The sequence below is a fragment of the Parasteatoda tepidariorum genome, chromosome 12, assembly GCF_982258835.1.
Source record: "Parasteatoda tepidariorum strain Cologne lab strain chromosome 12, Ptep-v5.0, whole genome shotgun sequence".
Classification (NCBI taxonomy): domain Eukaryota; kingdom Metazoa; phylum Arthropoda; class Arachnida; order Araneae; family Theridiidae; genus Parasteatoda; species Parasteatoda tepidariorum.
In genome coordinates, this window is record NC_141766.1 from 67,076,175 (window position 1) to 67,102,120 (window position 25,946).

The window sequence follows — 25,946 nt, forward strand, 5'->3', positions numbered from 1 at the left end:
AACTGCTTATTGAGAACATTGATATCTATATATCATAATTCATTAATGCCAACATTGATACATACCAGTAACTACTTAAACAAAAAGCTAAATATAATTAATTGATCATTTTTTTGAACAATCTTGAAATATTTTATTGTAGTTTTTGAAAAGAAAAAAATTATTTTCTCCATTAGATAGCAAAAAATTTCATTTTATTAGGTTTGAAATTTTTAGTTAAAACAGATGGTGCTCTTCTGAAAATTTACTTAGGATATCCATTGATATTGAATTGAACCAGAAAAAAAAAGCTCCTGGAGCAGAAGAAATAGAGAAAGTATAAAACTTGAATGAAATGTATACAGAAACCTGTCAATAACTTTTAGACATAGGTTTTGCACTCATATAACTGTTGAATCAAAGATGAAATATTATTAAACTTATAACAAATTTTATGACATTAATTTCTAAATCAAGCAGGTTACTTAAAAAAGAATTATCAAATTCTTCTCATCTCTCATTTTGATGCAAAAATCTTCGAATTTGACTTATTTTACTGAATTACTCCCTTGAAATTTGAAATTTTAACGGAAATTGGAAAAAATTCCTATTGTAAAATGTATTAATTGCTATTATGTAAAATATTCTAGTCTCATTGTATGGCTTCAAAATTTTTAAATTTTTACAAAATGCTATACATTTCTTAAAATAACTGAAACAGGTTTTTAAATGGCTTGTGAATGGAAAACTCAGTTAATGTAAAATTTGGAACTGTTTCCTGCACCTTATCTTTTATACCAGTTTTACTAGCATTGCAAGTTAAAAAATATAAACTTATATTTTTCTTAATCCTAATTAACTTTCTTTTCTTAATCTTATTTCTGTTCATGTAAACTTGGATCTTTTTTTATTGTTTTCTTCAATTATCTTAAAGGGAATTACAAGAATATTCAGAATTTTTAAATATAATTAAAATCATTGTTCAAAAAATTATTATAAAATGAGTTCTATTCTCTTAATAGGGTGAAGATCCTTCACATTCAAATCAGAATTTCTGGGATGAATTTTTTCTGTTAAGGGTAAGTTTTTATTAAAATTTGTTCTTTTAATCTTTTTTTCCCATTTTAATAGAATGATGATTAAATTATGATAAAACACTTAATCAAGTTTTTTTTTTTTTTTTGGAAATTTTTTAGTAGAAGGTTGAAGTTTAGTCTACTTAAAGAATTCCTGAATTAAGCTCATCTTTTTTAACTTTTTCTTATCATATATTTAAATTAACTTTCTTAAATCATTTTAAAAATAAAAACTGAATTAAAGTGCATGCAGTGAAACTTCTAAGTGAGACCAGTCATAAAATTTTCTTGTCCTCTGTTGTTTAAAGCAAACAAAAACACATTCCAAACCAGCGAGAAAATATTTGGTTCACTTTTTCACCTGTTGTCCATGACTTGTAACTTGTGCAAGTAGAGGATAATCTGTCAGAAAAGAAATTAAGAGATACTTACTTTGAACTACTTATGCATTATGCAGTAATCAATTAATAACATCATAAATATTTTCTTTAATGTTTTTTTTATATAAATATAAAATGTGACTACTAATTTAAATATATTTTTATCCCAGAAGATGGTTATTGTTTGTGGTAAAATTAACGTTGATTTAAAATGCTCACAAATATTTTGATTTAGAATTTCACATAAAATTGCCCAGATACAACTTTATCACCATTTTGCTTTTGTTTTATTTCAAAATTTTCATAAAACTCATAAAATACACAATTTTCTAGACATAATCCTTTATGCTGAGTCCATTTGCATCAAAGGCTAAGGCAATCCACAAGGAACTTTTACTTAGTGCCATGCATCCTGGCAGGCAATATCTCGCACATAATTTTTACCATACAAATTGCTGTTGCTAGCTTTCTACTTTCAAATCGCCATGTGCTGGAGAATTTTTAGAAATCTCATCTTTCAAGGAATCTCTCCTAGTCACATGGCAATTTGAATGTAGCAAACTAGTAACCACAATTTAGTTGTGGTCAAGAACATATGCAAGATATCCCGTGCTAGGTCATGTGGCAAAGAAAAAGCTCTTTGCAGGTAGCCAAATATGCATTTACTAGAACTATGAAAAAGTGTTTTATTTTATAAAAACCATTACATCCAAACCTGGGGTAAAGCAAACACTTTTTTATGGAAATATCTTATATTTATATCCTTGCAATTTTGACTGAAAAGTAGAAAGAAATCGTCAAACAATTGTATTGTAACCAGTTATTGATTAAATATACTTCTGAGTTCAACTTTATTTTGAATTGGTTTTAATTTTACAGCCTAACCTTTCCTTTCTGGAGAGCAAGTTCAATAGCATGACCTTTGAAGATGTGTGTTCATTAAAGGTAGTATGATTAAAATACGTTATTAAAAGAAAATTAAAAATTTATACATGCATTTGTAATTACATTAAATTATTTGTATTGCAGTATCTTCATGTAAACAATGTCTAAAATGTAAGCACCTTAGTTGTTAATTTTAATCACTAATTCTGGTTTTGAGATTTAAGAATGCAAAATATAAAGTGTTATACTCAATAACATTTTAATACAGCTAATATTGCTGTCTTATAGAAGCTGTTACTTTGCCTTATTAATGTGAGGGTAGTGGAATGGGTATTTGGGGGACAACATATTTTTTGTTAAAATCCCATTTTTCTTCAACTTTGCAGTTTTTTTTATCAGTTGTAATTTTTATTTATTTATTGTAAAATTTGTTTATTTCTGCAATTTGTTTTATGTATTGTAAATTGTAAAAACTGTGTATCGAGTGTCATTCATTGCTTCTGCAGGCATATTTGATATGAAATACCAAAGCCACCTGTCAAGGAAATACATATGGAAAAATCTTATTTTGTGGTTATAATTTAGCAAATTTTAAACAGAATGCAGTAAGAAACAAAAGTTTATGTTATGTTTCCTCTTACTATTTTGACAAAAAAATTAGTACGAAATTGAAATCTGACCAACTTTGAATTATAGAGGTTCAATGTTCTAATCACCCACTTTCTTCATTAAACTATTATAAAATTATAAATAGTATAATGCAACACATTTCCTTTTAGAAGTGGTGATATAGCTAAACTACACTAATCAATAAATGGATGTAACAACAAAAATGTTCATTTTTTAAGCAAATAAATAAAATAATATTTGTTGCTTCCCTAGTAAACAATACAAAAAGTGATTTTATCTTATATTATTATCTTGTGTAAAATAACTTGGAAAATAATTTACAATATTCTATGAATATGGTTCTTTTTAGTGTTTTGTTAAAACAGCACTTTATGAAATGAATCTTTTTTATAAATTTTATTGAGTTGTGTTTAAAATTATATACTGAATAATTTTTAATATCAAGTTATACCAAACTAAATATTATATTTTGTAAGAAAAATGTAATTTCCCTCATTTTATGTAAACATCTTCAACATATCTTATGCTTAGGACACCATTAACAACTTGTTTCATCACTGTGTTCGAATACTAATGGATGGAAATCAAATTCGTTGCATGAATGCTTTACAGGTAACTATGGCCTTTTTCTTTGAATTCATTCTAATTTTCCCTTTTTTATAATACTGAGTCATTTAATTGTTTTCTTAATATTTGTGAGAACTCTTCTTCATCAGATTTTTTTTTCTTACTTAATTGCTACTGCTTCTATTTTGTTTTGTTTTTTAAATATAGTTGCTTTTTTTTAACAAAATTTTTAAAAATTCTACTTATCTTTATATTTATTTAATCATATGCATTGTCTTTGAATAAAAAAAGTTTTTTCTGCTAGTGAGTTATAAAGCTGTCTCTGATTCACATGTGTTAACACTTTATGAATTGTAATTTTTTTCACATTATAAGTCATGAAATAATTTCATTTAAAATTTCTTTTTTTATGAGTACATTAATAGTTATCTTAATGTATAGGATGGAGGCTTGATATAGAAAAATAATAGTTAGGAATTATAATTTAAATTAAGAAGGGTTAACTTATGGGCTTTGTGTACAATATAGATTTCTTTCTTTATATATATATAAAATATTTGAATTTGAGGCAGCAGATTAATTTTTATTATTTAAAATTAAACCCTTTTGGGTTGCTAAAATTAAGAGTGATACATACCTTTAGTTTGTTTTACCTGGTTAAAAAGAAGTAAAATTGTTTTTTAAATTAAAAAAAAATCTAAGGATTTACTTAATTTGTGAATTTTTTTTTAATAGAAAATCTATATTATTATAGAAAAAGAGACTCCTATTTAAGTCAATCAAATATTTGTGTCATAAAATTTGAAGCAAATATATCTGAAACAACTCTTGACAGTGTTTTTTCTTCTATAATTTTATTATTCTCTCTTTTCTTTTAAAACTGTTAATGCATTTATTTTTATACTAAATAGTGAAACTTGTTTAAAGACTTGTATTTTATTTTTATAATAGACCATGTGTGCCCTTGTTCATGGTGTCTATAGGAAAACTCCTAGTGAATTTGGTTTTGACATCATAGACATTCTTTTAGGTTTCAGTTCTGCAGAGGGGCAAATGCAAGTAAGTTTTAACGTTTTATTTTTTTAAGCTATGTTAAACTTTAATATGCTCTTATGTTTAATTGTGTGGATAGGAATCTTAATTCGTGAATTTTAAATAATGTGAATATGAATCTTGACGTTTGATTTTAAAATTGCATTAATACGAATCTAGATTTTTGATTTTAAAATCGTGTGAGTTCTAATCTCGATGTTGATTGTAAGATAACATGTATACAAATTCCAATGTGTAATTTTTAAGTTTCTTGAACACAAATCATAAGAGTGGCTTTTAAATTGAGTGATTACAAGACGCGATATCTGATATTAAATCATGAGAATACAAAACACGATGCGTGATCTTTAATGTCCCAAATAGCAATCACTGTGTATAATTTTAAATCATGTGAATGTCATTTTAAATCTCATTTGCAGTGGTAGTAAAAAACATATAAATGAATGAATTTTTTTCTTTTTTGTAATAGTAAAAAGATTTCTGCAATGACACATTTTTCGCCAACGGCGTTTATGTATATACTTGTCTGCCCATTGCTAGCATAAATTCGCTTCAAAATGTATTTTAGTAAACTTCTTTCACTTATTCATTTCAAGCTTGCAATAATTTCAATTGATCATTGCTAAACATATTGTTTCTTAATAGTTAGTATATTAAAGTTATTGTTAAAGAACAATTTTTTAGAGGAGATTTAAGCAGAAAAAAAACATAGATACAATTTGACAGTTTCATTCCACACATAACCTATACAAAAATAACCTATATCTTACATGGGTGTCTTCATGAATCAAGCTAATCTTATTCTAGCATTCATAATGAGTTGCAATTCCTGGTGCTTCTTCCATAAACTTTCATTTTAAGTGATTCCACGAAATTACTCCCACCTGCAAGGTAGTAGTAAGTTATGCATGCACCTAACCAATATATGTTAGCCGCTTTCAATATAATAAATGAACAATCAGATACAAGCAAAAATCCCTCACATTAAAGTAGAATACCAAAGTTATTTACAGTAGTAAAAATAGGACTAAGCCTGTAAAAATAAGCTTCACTAAATGACTGAGGAAAACTGCAAGTTAATGCCATTTAAATTAAAAAGTGATAATTGTAAGATCAGTAATTTAGTGGATTAAATCTACTGCTTGCGATTTGTTTTGGATCATTATTTAAGTTAATTAAATCTTTTTGTTTTATTTTTTTAAACTATCAGTTCAATGATAAATCCAGATAGTAGTCACCTCTTAAAACCAGTTACATAGACACAGTCTCACAAGGAACCATTGTTTGGAGGTTTTATAATACTACTATCTTGCTGACACTTTTTCCCTTCTTAAGCACTCTAACCTTTGGACAAATCTCAAACATAATAAGAAAGGGTTATAAGTAAATAATATTGATAAACACCTTTAAATTAGAGATTAAGAAATACTTTGCTGGTAGAAGCAATATGTTTATATGTTTTTAATAATTTTATGTTACTGGCATTCAAGGAATTCTGGACCATACGATGTGATTTATTTGTCCAAAAAGAATGCTTGGATCAGTCATAATTTTCATCCAATTTTTGTTAAGTAATTTGATGTGTATAAAGAGTAAGAGGGTAAAAAATCATAATATAAAAAAAGTTCCTTTTTTTTCTAAATTTAAAGTGTATTTCATTTTTTTCACTTTTTTTATGTCCTATTTCTTAAATATTTTGTGGAGCACAGTTTAAGAACCTCTCATCTAGAATATGTAAAAATAATGGAAATCATGGTGACAGACGTGATGATTTTCATCATAGCTGCTTGAAAAGCATCAACTAAAAATAATTTTAAAAAAATGAATGGAAGAACTGCTTGAAAAACATTTAAATTATGTATAAAAAAGTAAGTATGATAAATTTTTGAAATGTTTATATTCTTTTCAAACATTTTTTTTTCTTTTTTCAATTATCAAATGACACTGAATTTTTAAAATGACTCTCTCATAAGATGCTCAAAACTCTGATTCTTTTCTTTCTATAACTATGATTTTAAAATTGTTTTTAACTCTAGGAATGTAATTGAACTCAATAAAGACAATATAGGGGTTGGTTAAAATTGTAATCTTAACTGTAAGGCACCAGAAATTATCTAAAATAACAACTAATAATATGCATAAATAAACTAGAATTTGTTTAAAAATCGGAAAAGGCTTACCTGCTATTTTATTCACGCTGAAGGAAAATATTTAAGTTTTTTGTGATTGGACTTTGTACTCATCTGTAACAATTGTTTGATGTAGAACATTATTCTACATAACGTCTATAACTAGCACCTGTTGATGTGGAACATAGCTCAATAGCTTCAACTAGTTATGTGGTTCATGGCAAGACATATCAGAAAATTTTCATTCATTATCTTTATTGCTCTTACACAAGTTTTTAATAAATTGAACTAAAAGTGTGTTTATAAATTCTTTTTAAAAAAAAAATTTCCGTGTACACCAGAATTGTTTTCTCTGATAGCTGCAGTAAAATAAAAATAAATTAATGAAATTATGAAAATCTTCTCATTAAATCAAAAATATTGTTAGAACAGGACTCACACAATTTTGACTGTATTTTTAAATCTGTATTCACTTTACAAAAACTCTACTTACATGTTTATCAAGAAAAATTTGTTAATTATTCATGCTTCATATTGAATATCTGCTAGTTTTTCTTCGTCCCAGATAGTAAAAAAAAAAATTTACACTTTTAATTAAAATTGTTGCACCTTCCATTTGATGCTTTGACCTGTAACCTCTGACTTTCCAAAATTTCTTTTGCCTTTTTTTGTATTAGTACTCCATTTTACAGTAGTATTTCTTGTTGTTACAGGACAATATCCTTAGAACAATAATTCTAGCTTCAATAAATGTTTCCTGCTTCAGTTTTTCTAAATTTGAAAGTTTTAAAATGTTCATTTGCTATTTCCTTTCTATCATTTAGCTTATTTTTCACTTATACTTTGTTTTATTCATTACAAGTTTCTATCTTAAGTCTCTCAAACTTAGCTTTTCATTATGTGCTAGATCAATTATGTCAACTTTTTCTTTTGCCATTAATTTTATCTACTTTGAAACCATGATAGATAACATGTAAAACGATATGCAAGCATAAAACTACACTTCTCCACTTTTTATGGACTAGAAACAACCCATACAAGAACTTAAAATAATTAAAATGGTCCCTTCGTAACACATGGGAATTTTTTTTAAATAAGAAAACCACTGTTCTTACTGAATAGTCCAAACATTTTACCCTTTTTATTTCATAATTGAACCTCGCTCCCCACAAAATCTGAAAAGAAGTTCCTGAGCAGTAAGGGATCTTCTCTATCTATTCACAAGAATTCCTTTAATGTAAAATTTCTTGTGATTGCAATAATGCCGCTTTTTTCAGTATATATTGGTCTCTCCTTACTCAGAAGCAGCAATCATGATATAAGAGAGAGATAAACAGCCTAGCAAAGAAATTTTCAATTTTTATTTTACATTCCTCTACCTCTATCTTACTTTTTGGAAAAAATTTCTGGTTTCCTTTAATAGTGTACTCAATTAGGAGGTAAATCTGTTAAGGTTCTTAATCAACCCAGGACAAAGACAATCGTCCTGCAAACAGAGGCGTATGTATGGAAAGAAGCGCCTATGGCAAATCTCTTACTGGCGCCCTTCCTAAAATATTAATATTCTTTTTTTTTTTTTTTAAATTTTTTTTTGTCCAATGCAAAATAAATGCATTGTTTGAAGTATTCGACAATATTGCAAAAAAATTGCATTGAATTTTAAAAAAAAAATTAAAAAAAAAAAAAAAAAAACGAATTGATAAATAAATAAATATTAAATATAACAATAAAATTATCTCTTTTTAATTGTTATGCATTCACGTGTATTCGAAATCCTCATTGGTAAGAAATAAAAATACCTTTTCTACCATATTTTATAGAAGGTTCTATTGCGTTTTTTCAACTGTCAATAAAAATTCTAACAAGTTGTTTAATTAAGCACTATTATATTTTAAAGCTTTAAAAATAGAATTTGGTAACAAAAATACGTGCACACGTAGCTCTGAGTTAAAGAAGAACTATTATATAACCGGATGATTACCCAACATTTTCAAAATTAAAACTAAAGGAATTTGATTTTTTTCAATAATCACGCTTCGCCAACATCAAAACAATAAAATAATCGTGATATAATAAATTCATTAAACATCACAGTGCAAATAATTATGATTTGTTGTGATAGTTACAAATAAAATAGCTGCAATCAAAAGATATATTTTGGCTAGTTTATTTACTGTTCAATAAAAAAAGACCGATGCTCGTAATATAATTAAGTTTCACAAACATTAATAACAGATAGCATGAAAGAATATACGCATAAATACATACAAAACACTAATAGCGACAATAATACATTCTTCATTGAGAAATAAATTAGAGGAAGTTAACATTTTAGTTTTAAGAATATCTAGAAATAATTATTTTGCAAACAGTTAAACAAAAAAAAAGGCAAGAGGTAAAGAAATAGACCAGAATACGTTCTGGTATATTTAATTAAGAAAAAAAAAATATGAAAAATTCTCTATATAAAATTGAAATTCATTTATATAAAATTAAAAGAGTAGTATTTATTTAATCTATTTTTTTTTCAAGGAAAGGAAGAAAATGGCAATCTGAAATAAAAGAAAAAATATAGGAGAAAGATTTTCAAAATTTTGTGTCCGAGAAATAAGGAAGCGTGCTCCATAACTCGAAGACAGTTTGATAAATGTTAAATAAATATAATTTAAAAATTCAAAACAAACATGGCTTTAAAAATTAAAAAATTCTTTTTTTTTTCAATTTGTAGGTTGTAGGATTATTGAAATTCACATTTAAAGCATCAGAATATAATAAAAATTGTGAGTGAGTAATACTTCTGTAAAAAAAAATTTTAAGAAAATGCCAGCAACTGACGATATGTTTCTCAATCAAACCATTCAAAGGAAGAAAAAAAATCGAACTTTTCGAGTGGTTAAATTCAAAATTTATCTATTAATGAATAAAAAGAAAAACATTTTTAGGTAGTTGGCAGCTGCTGAACTTAATGAATGTTACTTACTTAATATACACAAAATTATTTGCCTATCGCAATTAATTTTCAGGAAATTTAAAAAATTATGTCCTCAATAGCATTTGAAATGTCAACATTTGTTGTTTTTTTATTACATATTATTTTTAATAATCAAGCATTAACAAGTATTTAATTATACAATATATAATTATTAATACCAAAAAATCAATGATTACTTACAATCAAGGATGAAAATCCTACCACTTAAATAGTTGAATGAATTATAAAAAGCTGTAACCCATCAAATTAGATTATAAAATTCCAAAATCCCAAAGACTTTAAATATTTATTCTCTTGAATTAAATTTTGAAATAACAACTAGAACGAGCAGAATTTTTCATATGAGCGTGAACACCTAACAACTTATAATTACGTCTGCCTTTATTTTTCAAAATAGTGGGGTGTATTCATTGTTAAATCCCTTCATTGGTTCAAATTAGTTGATGAGCCAGGCAGAGGCACCTCTTATTTTTAGTATTTCACACTTTTGCGGAGGTGGTTCCCACCATGGGTGTCAAACATTTCCTGTTTTGGAAGGATTTACGCTAATTTACAGCAGGGGTTCTTTTGGAAATCTATTCAACAGATTCCGAAAACGTTTTTCAAAGAGATTTTAACCCCTGATGAAATTGAAGATTTACAAGCATGAGACACCCTATGGTTTTTACATTTCTCTGTCCCCTGGTCATCACCAAAGAGCTATCTCTGCCTGAAGGGGTTCCATCCATTTCCTCCCCAGTTAATTGCCTTTTTAGAGGGACTACAGTCTTGCAATGTGATATGAAGAGGAGGAACAAATTGTTTATCTTTTCTCTTTGCTTATGGTAGTGGAAAAATAAAGAAAATAAAAATTTATGCAGGGATCATGGATTCTCTGCATTCTGGCCTTTTTTTATAAATCTTTTCCAGTTTAAGAACGGGGGACATCTTCAAAAGAGAGAGTAAAGTCATGGTGGGATGCACTATGGGAGGTCTCACTTTCCTTTAGACATAAGAGGGGAAAAGTTTCTTCACATTTTTCACCTACTTTTAAACATCCTAAGTTTCGTTCTTTCGCCTTTCATTTTTTTAGTCTGTTATATTTTTGGTAATTTTTTCATATAGATAAATATTTTAAATTTAAAGATTCGGCTTCTTTATTATAGCTTAGTTTTAATGTATGGTAATTTCAAATATACATAAATAATATCAAATAATCTAAGTCGAAAAGCATTTTTTTAAAAAAATTATTTTAAATTGAAATGAATATCAAAGTAAACTATTCTAAATAAAAATCAATAAATATTTTTAGGATTTGTTTTCTGTTCTTATTATTGAAAAGTACATGATTTTAAATAAATACGTTATGCATTGCAGAGGAAAAAGACATTGATTTATATCGATATATTTACAACTCAAGAGTTATAACATCATACATAGTACAGGCTAAATAAACATTTGAACTATGGCATAACTTACACTAGTACATAATAACAACATACATTCTTAGTACTAGTATATAGTCTATACCTTTATAATTTAAATTATTTTATTTAGTGAATTATTTTATTTTTATATATAACCATGATTTTTTGAGGCTATTTCAGTGTTTTTTTTCCTTACGCAATATTATAGTTTGACTCTGTGTTAGTTTCAATAAAGTCTAAAGTCTTATAAATAATATCTTGTTTCTTTATGAGATTGTGAACTTTAAAACTTAAAACTCTTATGCGTGACTAACCCTTTTGAATGAACATTATTAAACTGTTTATTTTATAATCATTTATACCTGAAAAAAAAGTTTTTTTTCTTCGTTTCTTCAAATAATTTTACGTTTAGTTTATGCCTTATTTTTCATTTTTAATTGAAAAAAATGAAATACATAATACACTGAAAAGAGAGAAAAAAATTAAATTCTCCATAATTTTTTAAAATGAATAATGAGCTTATATTTTGTCTTTTTTTTCCGTATTAGCTATAACTTAAATTCTTTCTATTACAGCTTTGACTTGTTGTGAAGCAATGATAAGCTTCATTTTCGAAAATTTTAAATTCATTTGAAATTATATATGTGGTCAAAAGACTTTTCGTAAAAGGATTTTGTTAAAAATTATAAATATTTTTATTGGAATGTATTAAAAAGTTACCAAAGGGAGTAATAATAATTATTAAAAACTAAGCATTATTCTTTAAATTGTGATATTGTAATGAAAATTTGGTTTTTGACGAAATCGTCGTAAATATAAAGGCAGAAAAGAAAAAGATATTTTTTTCATTTATTTATTTTAATATTTATCGTGAATGTATTCATGAACATTACCAAATTATATTTAATCTGAATTGTTTGACGATCGTCACCTACTTTGTTTACGATTAGCGGTTCCCTTTCACACTTCACTGCCCCTGTGACAAAGAGTTCCTCAGAAAACGATGCTTTCTTTTCGAGCACAGGTGAAAAGGTTAAATGTTGTATGTGCTTTATTTTAATTCCCCCCCCTAACTCTCTCTCTCTCTCTTTATATATATATATACAGTCGGACTTCTATTTAACGAACTTTCATTTTCCGAATTTCTCTATTTTGCGAATTTTTTCGAGGGACCAAGAACATTTTGGAAATTTCTTCGTAAAATAACTTCTAAATAGCGAAGTGAATTTTCTATTTAACGAACTTTTCTTTGAGATCCATTTTCCCTATTTCCCAAACTATTTCAGAACATTTTAAAATTGTTAACGCATTTCATGGGGGAATGACCTTAATTTGATTTTCAAAGTTTAATCACTTTTAGAGAAAGCAGCAAAATTTCGTTCCCTTTTCAACGAACGAAAAACTCAGACTAAATTAATAACGGATTTTATCAATAGCAATTAAACGTGAGAACGTGCGTGGTAATGTATGTTTAAAATTACTTTTGCAATAAATGCGGCTATAATTTAATACATAAATTGAGATTTTTTTAGTTGAAAATGTATGTAGCATGATAGTGTAACACTGGATAATGTTTTACTCTATTCTTGCTTTTCATGCAGATTTCTTTTATGGTTAAGATTTATGAGAGAATAAATGGTAGATACTAGTTTACTAGATAAAGGTGTATCATTTACCATTTTAATCTTGTCTAGTGTTTGTAGCGGCTTACTATATTTAAAGTAATAATATTCTTTAAAAACTGCAAATAACAAGAGACAACTTTTTGTAATCGAATCTTTATTTTTCCCAGTTAAATTGCTCACTTGAGTGTTTACATATTACGGGGAATCCCCGTCTGAAGTGTAAGTAGAAGTTATTTCGGAAGCGTTTCTTGATTTTATCTATAGGTGTCACTACCACAGTGTGACGAGGTTAAAAACCCGACATCACTACCACAATGTGACGAGGTTACCAACCCGACATCACTCCCCTACCAGTAATGAAGTTACGTTACTTGTAGTACACTTGTAGTTACTTGTAGTACACGAGTAGAATACATATTAATACGCTTAATTTTTATACAAATTATGTAAATCAAGAGGGAAAACATAAAGAACAAAACATAACATTTAAGTAAACATTTCAATAAGAGTCAGTAAAGTCTTTAAATCGAACAGGAAGTCTAACTCGTCTTCCACAACGTGTTCTTTTCTCAGGTTGTTGTTCTACTTGTTTTTCTTTACTTGGCACTGGAACGGATGCAAGATCATTTTCTGAAGTTGGAGGCAAAGTTTCATCAGGTTGCAACACATACGCAGGTTTTAGTCTACCGATGGAGACATTAACTTGCTTGTTTTTAATTGAAATTAGAAAATATTTTGCGTTTCTTTGTAATACTAAAAAGGGTCCTTCATATGGGGGTTCAAGTGGTTTTTTTACTTTGTTGATCCGGAGGAACACATGCGAACAAATATGCAAATCTTTCGGGATGAAAATTTTTTGTTTACATTTTAATTTGGATTGATAGGGCTTCAAGAGTGCCATCTGATTTCGAAGATTATTAACAAAATTATCATTAGATATTGGCAATTCAGATTCTTCAAAAAATTTGTCAGGTAACTTAATAGTTTTACCATAAGCCATTTCAGCTATTGTAAACTTACAGTCATCGTGCATTGCAGCTCACAAACCCATTAGAATTGTTGGCAATGTTTCTGTCCAGCGGAGAGAGTTATGACACCTTATAGCTGTTTTTAATGTGCGGTGTAAGCGCTCAATTTTTCCGTTACTTTGAGGATGGTAAGAAGTTGTGTGGTTTATCTTTACACCACATAATGAAGCCAAATTTCGAAATAGTTCTGAAATGAACTGAGTTCCTTTGTCAGTAATAACGCGAGAAGGAACACCAAATCGGGTAATCCAATTTTCATAGAATGCTTTTGCGATACTTTCAGCAGTGATATTTGATAGCGGTACCACTTCCATCCAAGAGGTAAACCTATCAATACACGTCAAACAGTAGGTATATCCGTTAGAAGGTGAATAAGGGCCAATTAAGTCAATGTGCACTACACTAAATCTTTCATCCGGTGCTTGAAATTGTGCATATTCAGATTTTGTATGTTTTGTGATTTTATTTTTCTGACAGTCAATGCATGTTTGAGCCCACTGTCTAACATCTTTTTTTATTTCTGGCCAAATGAATCTTTTAGTCATTTCTTTTACGGTACTGCGGATTCCAGGGTGAGCTAATCCATGAATTGCGCTAAACATTCTCATCCGAAAGTTTTTAGGTATGAATGGTCTAATATTTGAAGTAGAAATATTGCAATATAAGAGTTTTCCTGATGGTAGCTGGTGTTGTTTAAATTTTAATGATTTGGAATGTAATTTTAACTGTTGCAGTTCATCATCATTAATTTGTGCATCTGCTAGCTGGTCAAAATCAAAAACAGGTGAATCGATGTCTTCTATTCTAGAAAGCCTGTCTGCAACCACATTGTTTTGACCACTTATATGGCATAGGTTAGTAGAGAACTGTGAAATATATTGCAAATGTCTTAGCTGTCTTGGAGAAGCTTTATTATTCTTTTGTTTAAATGCGTATATTAAAGATTTGTGGTCGGTATATATTTTAAAATCACGACCTTCAAGTAAGTGTTTGAAATGTTTAATAGATAAGTATATACCCAAAAGTTCGCGGTCGTAGACGCTATAATTTTTCTGGGCATCATTGAGCTTTTTTGAAAAAAATGCAATAGGTTTCCAACCATTTGGTTCTTTTTGCTGAATTACTGATCCAATAGCCCAATCAGAAGCATCTATGAGAAGTGCCAGAGGGTAATCCGAATTGGGATAGGCCATTAACGCTACTTGAGCAATATCTTGTTTACATTTTTCAAAACTTTCTTTGGTTGCATCAGTCCACGGTACTTTGCGTCGATCCTTTTTTGTAGATCCCTTCAAAAGTTCATGCAGAGGAGCTTGAGTTTTTGCGGCATTCTTTATGTAATTTCGATAGAAATTAACCATTCCTAAGAAGGAACGACGTTCATGTATAGTTTCAGGCAAGGGATATTCCACAATAGCTTTAATTTTTTCAGGTAGAGGTTTTGACCCCTCAGCAGATATCTGATAACCTAAAAAGTCTATCTCAGGTACTCCCAAAATTGATTTACTAATATTAATTCGAAGACCATATTTATCTAAACGTTGAAAAACTGTTTCAAGATGTGAACGATGTTCTTCCTCGCAAGAAGAAGCGATCAACACATCATCCAAATATGGAAACACAAAGTCTAAGCCATAAAAAACTTCGTTGATAAATCTTTGAAAAGTTGCTAGGGCGTTTTTTAGTCCAAAACTCATTACATTAAATTGGTAAAGTCCAAAAGGTGTGATGATGGCAGTTTTTTCTTTATCTTCGTCCGCTACAGGAATATGGAAATAAGCCTTAAAAAGGTCAATTTTAGAGAATATAGTTTTATGACTTAAAATATGTTGAAAATCTTGGATTCGAGATATGGGATAACGATCAGGTACAGTTAAATCATTTAGCCTTCTATAATCGCCACACGGGCGGAAGGAACCGTCTTTTTTTGTTACTACACTGGTTATCATAAATTAAGGAAAAATCACAAAAATAGCGATAACTCTTTCAAAAGTAAGCCAAACCGTGCAAAATTTGCATATGTTGTCCACTAAGAGTAGCTGAGTAAAATTGCAATATGCAAATTAGTGGCGCTGCACTCGGCTTACGTCATCTGCCTGGAGCATAAAAGTCCAAGTTTGAGAGAAAGCACACAAATTTTACTGTGATTGCGACATTGAAAATCTGAGATAGCCAATTCGTAATAATGACCTCTAGGCATCATTTGCCTGAAGAACTACGATGGAGAGCCATCGGGAGACTAGAGGCAGGGCAGAGTCAATCAGAAGTGGCCAGATGGCTAAATGTGAGTCCATCTGTGGTTCATAGACTTTGGAGGCAATTTCAAACCACAGATTCGGCATCTAGGAGGTTCAGTCAAGGACGGCCAACTGTTACGACCAGTGCCGATGACCGATATTTGACATTAAGTGCACGCAGGAATAGAACCGCTACTCCGACACATCTTAGATCCTCTCTTGCTGCAGCCACCGGAAGGTTGGTGTCAACGTCAACTGTGCGCAGAAGGCTCCACGAAGGTGGTCTGTATGCGAGACGACCAGCCATTTGCGTGCCGCTCACATCACGCCATAGGAGAGACCGTTTGCAGTGGGCCCGACAACATGTCCACTGGACGTCAGATCAATGGAGGCCTGTTCTCTTTACGGATGAGTCCAGGTTTAGTCTAGAAAGTGACAGTAGACGTTATTTGATATGGAGAGAACCTGGGACCCGTTATCATCCATCAAACATCCGTGAAAGAGATGCATACGGAAGAGGCAGTGTCTGTGTTTGGGGAGGCATATCCTTAGGAGGGCGCACATACCTCCATGTCTTTCCAAGGGGAACCGTGAATGCTCAGGTTTATCGAGACAACATCCTTGATGCTTATGTGCGCCCATATGCCGGGGCAATTGGTGATTGCTTCCTGTTACAGGACGATAATGCAAGACCACACAGAGCTCGCATTGTTGATGATTATCTTCAACAGGAAACAATTACTCGCATGGAGTGGCCAGCTCGATCCCCGGACTTGAATCCTATCGAGCACGTTTGGGATGCTCTAGGGAGGCGTGTATCTGCCATCAATCCGCCCCCTCAGACCCTTGCCACGCTTGCAACTGCTTTACAAGAGCAATGGCTCTCACTTCCTATTGAACTGATAGACCGCATAATTGAAAGCATCACACATCGCTGTTTGTGCTGTATTGCTTCTAGAGGCAATCATATTCCATATTAAAGGTACTTTTTCTATTGCAAACCGATACTTCCAATTTGTTTATTTTATACATGTGCTAATTTCTATACTACTATTAATGTCTGATAATTTCTTTTTATGTTGTTTAATACCTTACTATGTGTTGTATATTGTGGGTAAGTTTCATAAAATTCCATGTGTAATTTCTTGAGTTATCGCGATTTTTGTGAATTTTCCTTAATTTATGATAACCAGTGTATATGTAATGGACTTGCCCATTCTGAACTAGAAGGACTAATGATGTTATTGTCCAGCATATATTTGAATTCTCTCTTTGCTATTTCCAACCGTTTAGGGTCTAATTGTCTAGCTTTACAATTTACAGGTTGTCCTTTAGTTACTATATGATGTTTCACATTATGTTTTACGGTAGAAATAAGAATATTCGGTTTTGTTATACTGGGATACATCGAAAACACGTCATTATATTTACTCAAGCTGTTTGTTGTATTTACACTTTCATTTATAGAGATGGATGCAATGTTACCATATACTGCAAGGTTCGTTACACCATCAATTAACCTTCTATGCTTTATATCAATCAATAAATTGAACTTGTTTAAGAAATCTGCTCCCAATATAGCTTTACTTATTTTTGCGACAACAAATGGGAATTGAAAATCACGGCGCAAACCAAGATCAAGAATCAAAATTTCTGTACCAAAAGTATCGATTTCGGTATTATTTGCTGCATATAATTTATAGTCACTAATAAGTTTTTGTTTGGAAGTATAGGGAATAAGGCTTACGTCAGCTCCACTGTCAACCAGAAAACGTAAACCCGTTTTTTTGTCTGTGACAAATAAGCGGAATCTACGGCAATTTTCTTTACTTACAGCAGCAGAGCTTGCCGATAATTCTACTGCTGATTTTGGTTTTCCGATTGATTGTTTTTCCATGCACAAGGGCCTTTGCATTTATCAGGAAAGCATTTTTCACGATACCGAGAATGGTAATAGCAGTATTTGCCACCTGGATTATAACGTTTGCGAGACTTACTGCGATCAGAAGAAGATCGATACATATTTCTTGATGGAGAACGAGAGTTCCGAGTGACACTCAGTTTTTCCAGTTTATTATCCAAAGCTGCAATTTGTTGTCTTAATTCAGTAATAGCATCCGCTCCTGGAGTAACGACACTACTTGCGCTGTATAGTTCTTGTTTTGGTTGCATTTCAACAATACGATCGGCCATTAGTGCCAGTTTTTCAATGTCTTCATCGCTAACAATTAATATATTGCGTACAGAATCCGGCATTTTTTACAGAAATAGGGTTTTAAGTACTTTATCCGAAATACCATCAGTAGCAAGATTTCGCATTTTTTGCAAAAGCTGACTAGGTTTTATGTCTCCTAAATCAATGCCTGTAAGCAGTCTTTGTAGACGCTTATTTTCACTCTCTTTAAAAGTGTTCAGAAGACGTTCTTTGGCAGCAGTATATTTCGCTTTGCTTTCGTCACTTATAATATCCCACAAACTTTCAACAAATTTTGGTTCGAATTGGGAAACTAACTAATTAAATTTCCTTTCCTCGGCAGTTATTCCACAAATCGAAAACTGTGCTTCCACTTGGTAAAACCATATTTCGGGCTTTTCCGCCCAAAACGGGGGTATTTTAACACTTACTCGTGCTATTTCATCTTTGGTTGCCGATGGTTCAGAGTCCGTCATTTTCGTTAATAATTCCGGGTCACCAGAATGTAGCGGCTTACTATATTTAAAGTAATAATATTCTTTAAAAACTGCAAATAACAAGAGACAACTTTTTGTAATCGAATCTTTATTTTTCCCAGTTAAATCGCTCACTTGAGTGTTTACATATTACAGGGAATCCCCGTCTGAAGTGTAAGTAGAAGTTATTTCGGAAGTGTTTCTTGATTTTATCTATAGGTGTCACTACCACAGTTTGACGAGGTTAAAAACCCGACATCACTACCACAATGTGACGAGGTTACCAACGCATTTCATGGGGGAATGACCTTAATTTGATTTTCGAAGTTTACTCACTTTTAGAGAAAGCAGCAAAATTTCGTTCCCTTTTCAACGAATGAAAAACTCAGACTAAATTAATAACAGATTTTATCAATAGCAATTAAACGTGAGAACGCGCATGGGTAATGTATGTTTAAAATTACTTTTGCAATAAATGCGACTATAATTTAATACATAAATTGAGATTTTTTTAGTTGAAAATGTATGTAGCATGATAGTGTAACACTGGGTAATGTTTTACTCTATTCTTGCTTTTCATGCAGATTTCTTTTATGGTTAAGATTTATGAGAGAATAAATGGTAGATACTAGTTTACTAGATAAAGGTGTATCAATTACCATTTTAGTCATGTCTAGTGTTTATGAATTTAAAACCTGTTTTGCGTCGTTTAAGTATTTCAAAAGGTGATTTTCTATTTAACGAATTTTCCATATAACGAACTTATTATCAGGATTTAGGGACTTCGTTAAATAGAAGTCCGACTGTATATATATATATATATATATATATATATATATGAAAATTTAAAAAAAAAACTTAATAAAATTTTTCAATAAAATTTTTTTATGTTGATTGATTTTGCGCCTTTTTGAAATAATGCGCCCATGGCATTCGCCTTACTTGCCATACCCTAGATACGCCACTGCCTGTAAATAAAAGTGTCCTTCATTTAGAGTTACCCCTTACTGGAAGTTACATTCTTTTTTTATTCACATCATTGTGATTTCCTGTTATAATGCCTTGTTTTATATATGTATGAATGATTTGTTTATTATTATAATAATTACTCCTTTCTTCTCATCCTTTAGATACTAATTCAACAGCTGTCTCAATATCTAATTAATGATTACCCACCCAGTTTAAAAAGTTTAGTTCTGAAGTTTCTCTTAGTCCTAGTCACCGTAAGTATTAATGCTAATTCTAATTGTATAACAAATTGGGGCTTATTTTCAATTTATTATTTGTTGCAATATTATTTTACCAAACTTTATACTTTTTTCCCTCATCTATTTTGTGTACAGAATTATTTATTGCAGTAATTATTGTATACTGTGATATTTCTGTAACTTTTTTTGTTTAGTGTTAATGTTTGTTAAAGGGTATAATTTTACTTATGTTAGAACTGATGTTAGAAATCTTTTTTTTTCTTTTCCTCTTTAAATTATTTTTAAAAGGAGCTTAATTAGGAACAAGCAATAATTTTAATTTTAATAATGAACAAACAATAATTTTAAATTTTGTTCAGATTGATATACCTTTGGTGATATGTTCAGAGCTATTTTCACTGTCTAACTTAGTACTATAATTCGATTGATAAAGTCCTTTCAAATGTCTGTAACCTTGTTCTGATAACTCATGTAGAGCATGTTTTTTTTTAAAAATTATATTTTATCTTTAAAAGATTTCCATTTCAGATAATACAGAACTTTGTTTCCCACTGTATTTACCAATAAAACCCAACTTAACATACATATTATTTTCTACATTTAAACAAGAATCTTGTAGTGTATATACTACTACAATAATATAATTCCTATTCACTACTATAGAAAATGAGTAAACTCGATTCTATTGTCGGGCACCTTTTCATAGATGAAGGTTAAAATGGTCAATATCTACTCTCCCCACATTGGTAACTCGGACGTGAAACGAACACGCCTACTTCGATGGATGGTCAGCATTGAACATTTGACTTGCTACTTGTGATGAACATTATCCTCATCCTCGCTCTGTTGCTTCTCAGTCTCAATCACACACAACGTCGGCCTACTTACACTTGACTGCTAATGGCAGTACAAGAGCAACCACAACTGTGAACTTAATACAGTTCTTACGATCAGCACTCAAAAGTACGGTGATCTTAATACAGCTCTCCCGACTTCTCACAAAAACAGCAATGAATCAACTAGTTGTATCTGTTCATCAAATTCTATCACAGATATAATGGGTATATATAGAAGGTGGGGGAGTACTGTAGTGCTTCTACCACTACAGTAATATAATTCCAATTCTCTAGTATATAAGACATGTTAACTTGAATCTATGGTGGGGTACCTTTTCATAGATGAAAGTTGACATGGTTGATATCTACTCTCCCCACAATCTCATAATTTTATCTCTTCATTTCATTAGTTAAATGGGATTTCTTAACTTCCAGATCATAAGATGAACTTTGGTGTTCAGGACCATAAGAGGACCATAAACTTAAAGCAAATTTTTTACTGAAAGCCTTGTTACAGTTTTAATACATTAATTATGTACTAAATTTTATGTTGCCTTTAATGTTCCAGCATTTTGAAATCTTACAAAACATGCAAATATATTTAATTTTATACATAAAATAACATAACAGCTCGAAGCTGTGTATTTTTATTATAGTTGATATTAAAGTTTAAGCATTTTTGAACTTTAATTATTAAATTATAGAATCTTAAACTCTAAACAGACTCCCATTTATGAAATTATTCCTAATGTTTTTTTATTGGAAGTAGGTGTAGTATATTCCACTAGAATGATTGATGGTTGAATATTCTTTTTCAGATACTCACTTTCCAACATTCAATTTTTTAAAGCTATATCTTAGTGTTAATCAATTATGCTTTTTTATTGTACATATTTCAAATATCTTGAACATTTTTTTTCCTAGGCAGTTGAAAATGTTAGCCAAAATACTCTTTTGGAATATTTAATGATGAACAGTTTATTTGAAGCAATAATACAAGTATGTATTAAATTAATTCTTATAAAAATGATACTTATGTCTTACACATTTTTTTTTATCTATGGTATTTATCTTTTATATTAAGTTTAAGAGAAAGCATGTTTTCTGATATCTCTTAACTTGGTACATAGTTATAAGATAGTTTTTTTTACTGTACAGGCCTTAGTCTATAACATGAAAACCTTTTACTTAAAGCCTTTGAACTTACTTCAAATTTTATTAGAAATTATTATTTTTTTTTAAAGGAAGCTAATCTCCGAAGTTTGTTTGTTACAAATGAAGATTAAATTTTTTAAGAATATTATTCCATATATGTATTCTAAGGGATTAATTTTGCTCTACAGTTTGTTTATTTTGATAAAATTACTGAGATTTAAAATTAAAGGTAGAAGCTGGAATTTTTATTTGGCTTAATTTGTATCTTCTATTGCATTAATTTAAAAAAAATTTCCGTTGGGGAAAATTTTTTTGCCTACTAAGTTATAAATCAAATGCTGCTTTTTATATTCACTTTCTAACTTTAACATTGTCTTTGCAAATGAAGTTTAATAAAAAGAAAAGGTTGAAAGTATAGTAAACAGTGTAGAAAGTAGAATACACAATTAAAGTAAAAATAAATTCAAAATTTGCTGACATAAGTCTATAACTATGGTTTTGAACCTTTCCGTCCCCCCTTCCCCCAAACAAATCAACCAAAAAAAAAGGGAAATTTTAACACAATCCTGTTTTATAAATACCAACATGAATCTTAGTCTAACTTGAAAAAAAATTATAGGTAGTTTAAATTAACATTATCTGCTTATTATAAATAATAAATGGAAATTTTATTTCCTTATTTAAATGTGTTTCTAAGTTTGCATATATTATACTCTGGTCATTTTACATCTTATGCAATTTTACATCTTATTTTAAAAAGTTTTTTTGTCAGGTTTGAATTTAACTAAATCTATGAAAGATAATGAGTTCCTGTTTCAATCCATTTTATTTTATTTATTGATATTCTTTTTATTTACGTGAAAAGTGTTCTCTTTGAACTTAAACGTATGTGCTATTCAATATTCATGAGGGTAATGCTTGAATATTTCACTTGAAAGAACGCCAATTTCATGTCAAGAACTTCTTTTACAAAGTGGTATTTGAATGCATTGTATTTTTCATCGAAAGCACCGCTGCTCTATCCAAAAAAAGTTGTTTTTTTCCTACATGTGGCGTTTCTGACAAAAGAATTTTTGGTAGCAAAAACATTTATCAAGAAAACTTATTTATGGCAGAATAATTGTTTGAGAGAAAAATTTTATTGAAAAAACTAATAACTAAGTGGATTAAATTTTTGTCAATATCGTGATCTGCAGCAGAACAATCCACAATTCTTAGCAACTTTTGGCAGCGACTTGCAAGAAAATAAATAAACAAAATAATTATTAAAAAAACATTGCATAAGAAAATCAATTTGATGAGTATGTATCTTGTATCCATTCTCTGCTTAAAGAAAGATCGTAAGCTAGAAATCCACTTAGCGTCTTGGCAATTGTAATTGGAGCTAATACGTAAGGAAGTATCCCCTTTTTTACCCAACCCCTTTCAAAATAACTGATATATTTCTCCAAAACAGCTCCAGTAGAAATGACAAGTGAAGGAGGTGGGGTATACACTCCTCTTTTAAACAGTTTCTTTACTCTTTCTAAGCTGAGTCATATTGCACTATTTCCATTGCAGAGAGCATTCTACCCACTAAAATTCCACCCCGAAGATTGTGAAAGTGAAGCTCATTTCTTCTTCAGAATGTTTTTGATGTGCTCTTGATTATTTCTTATTTTGTTACTATTAGTTATTCTGTTGTTACTAGTCAATTTGTTATTAGTTGCTTCATTATTATTTTTCCTATTATCATTTACTATTGATTATCATTTAACTTTTTCATCAGTGTAATGACTTCAAGAAAGAATAAGAGTTACATTGCCAGCATAAAGCTTTTTCTTATTAAGCTGGCTGAAGAAATCGGCAATCGATCAGCGAGCCAAGAATATGAGATAGGCGAACACTGCATCCTTCGATGGAGAAAGGAAAAAACGAAAAATTCCTAAGAAAAAGAACCAGGAGAAGCAGAACAACCAAGTATCATGTACTTGAACACAAACTGGAAAAATGAGTGCTTAGTGAAAGAGAGAAAGGTCATGCAGTTTTGACCATTAGTATGAGGCTGCATGCAAAATTTATTGCCAAAATATGGGTATTTCCTCATTTTCTGCTTGCTCTTCATTGTGTTTTCGTTTCACAAAGCATCAAAATTTATCTATAAGAGCACGAACAACAGTGCCTGTTGACTGGAAACTGAAAATGAACAACTTTTAGATTTTGTGCAACATATTGTGAGGGTGTCTAATCTCACTAATAATCAAATGAAGTGCCCTTCACATTTGATCATCTTCTTCTCACACTCTGAACAAAACAGATAAACAATCAGTTTTCATTGAAACTACAGGCCATGAAAAATCTAGCTTCACTTGTATGTTGACCTGTTCTGCCACCAGGGAGAAATAAAGACTGGTTATCTTTAAAAAAACTATTCCAAAAAGTCATTTCCTTTCGTAAATCTCTGTATATGCAAATGAAAAAGGGTGAATGAATGAGAGTATAAGGTTGGAGTGGCTAGACGTTGCATATAAATGGCAAAAGGGCTCCTTTTTTTCACCCAAGTCTCCTTATCATGGACTCTCTGACTACTCATAGAGAAGAAACAACTAGCTATTATCCCAGGGGACTTGACAAAGAAGTTGCAACCCAGTAGTGATATAACCCTTGTTGATATAACAATCAACAAGGCATTTAAAAATGAAGTTAGGAAAAAGTAGTAAAAGTGGTCGTGTGAGGAGGAAAGGGATTCTCATACTTATACTGCTAGTAGAGCGATGAAGAGAGCAAGCTACAAAATTATCAGCAGGTGGGCCTTAGACTCCTGGGCTGCTGTACCCACCAAGACTATCACGCAGCTGTTTTGCATCATCAAGCGCAGTGGGGGGGGGGTGATTCTGATGAGGATTCTTTTAGTTGTATTAATATGGCAAATGATGAAATCTTGAACTTATTTGTCTGTGACAGTAATGAAAGTGACTTTGGAGGATTTTGAAAGTTCATTTTTTACATTGTTTATATTTTTTCCTCAATTGTAAACTGCAATGCTTTTTTAAATCTTTTTTTTTTAAATAAATTTTTAGCTTAAAATTTTTTATTTAATTTTCCTTATTGCATTGTTTTACAGTTTTATATGATCAGTTGCAGCATTAATTCTTATGCTAAATATGGTTGAATTTTTTTTCATAATAGAAGAATAATTTACTTTCTGGAAATTTGAAATTCTTGAACCTTTTTCTCTCAAACTCCCACCCTGTCTTTATCTGCACCACTGAGCATATAAGTATTTTTGCTGATAATTATTTGCTCTTCTGAAGTATGACACGGCAGCTTTATTTTTTGGCGTGGTACCAACTAGTAAGAACAATATCGTTTTATATCGTTTTGTTGCTTTTATTTATTTATTTTTTACCTGAAAAAGAAAACTTCTTTTTTTCCTGTGAACTCTTTGTTAATGCATTTTAGGCTCCCCTCTTAAATAATTTAAAAATTGAAATTATCTTAGTTGATGTATTTAAAAAATATTTTGTTGTGCTTAATATTATTTTCTGACCATTTAAAGGGATTATTTATTATGCACGCTTATTCCAAATTTACATGTAGCAAGGCTGATCTAGTTCAGCCTTGCCTGAACAGTCTAGGCTATGGCAGCCGAAAGTGAGGGGACCTGTTAACAGAATTTTTTTTTTACAATTTAGAAATTACAACTTTAATTTATAAAATATATAAAAAAATTTATTATACAGATATTTTAAATGGTAATTTAAAGGTCTCTCCTATAAAAATGCTGATGTATGCACTGTGGTGCTTATGATAACTTTTAAAAGCATTTTTCATTTTTATCAAGATATGGTGTTTTCACTAGAAAATATGGTTCGATGATGTTTTCTCTCTCTACAATATTGCTTGCTTAAATTTTTACCATGCTTAAATCAAAAACTTTTCATTATCCACACTCTAATGAAGCAATGCCAGATATTGCTCTATGTAAAGAATTCTAAGTGCCAGCTACAGGTTATTTTTATTCTGAATAGATTTTAATAATTTTTTTTAACAATTTATGTTTCAATTGAAAGTAAAAATATTCTCTATCAACTTACAAAAGAGATATCCG

General features: G+C 30.1%; 1 protein-coding gene across 7 annotated transcripts in view; it reads left to right on the forward strand.

Moving 5' to 3' along the window:
• LOC107440967 (armadillo-like helical domain-containing protein 3) overlaps nucleotides 1-25,946 on the forward strand; it is a 92,674-nt gene that overhangs the window by 14,820 nt on the left and 51,908 nt on the right. For 5 of the 7 annotated variants that reach the window (XM_016054069.4, XM_071188418.2, XM_016054068.4 and 2 more), the window contains exons 3-8: nucleotides 1,002-1,058; nucleotides 2,315-2,380; nucleotides 3,482-3,562; nucleotides 4,469-4,576; nucleotides 19,788-19,880; nucleotides 21,626-21,700. In XM_016054069.4, coding sequence (XP_015909555.1) covers nucleotides 1,002-1,058; nucleotides 2,315-2,380; nucleotides 3,482-3,562; nucleotides 4,469-4,576; nucleotides 19,788-19,880; nucleotides 21,626-21,700 — 480 coding nt within the window. Of the gene's footprint in view, nucleotides 1-1,001; nucleotides 1,059-2,314; nucleotides 2,381-3,481; nucleotides 3,563-4,468; nucleotides 4,577-13,032; nucleotides 13,398-19,787; nucleotides 19,881-21,625; nucleotides 21,701-25,946 lie in introns of those variants that run through there. The other 2 variants (XM_016054071.4, XM_087155879.1) reach the window with 2 other exon arrangements.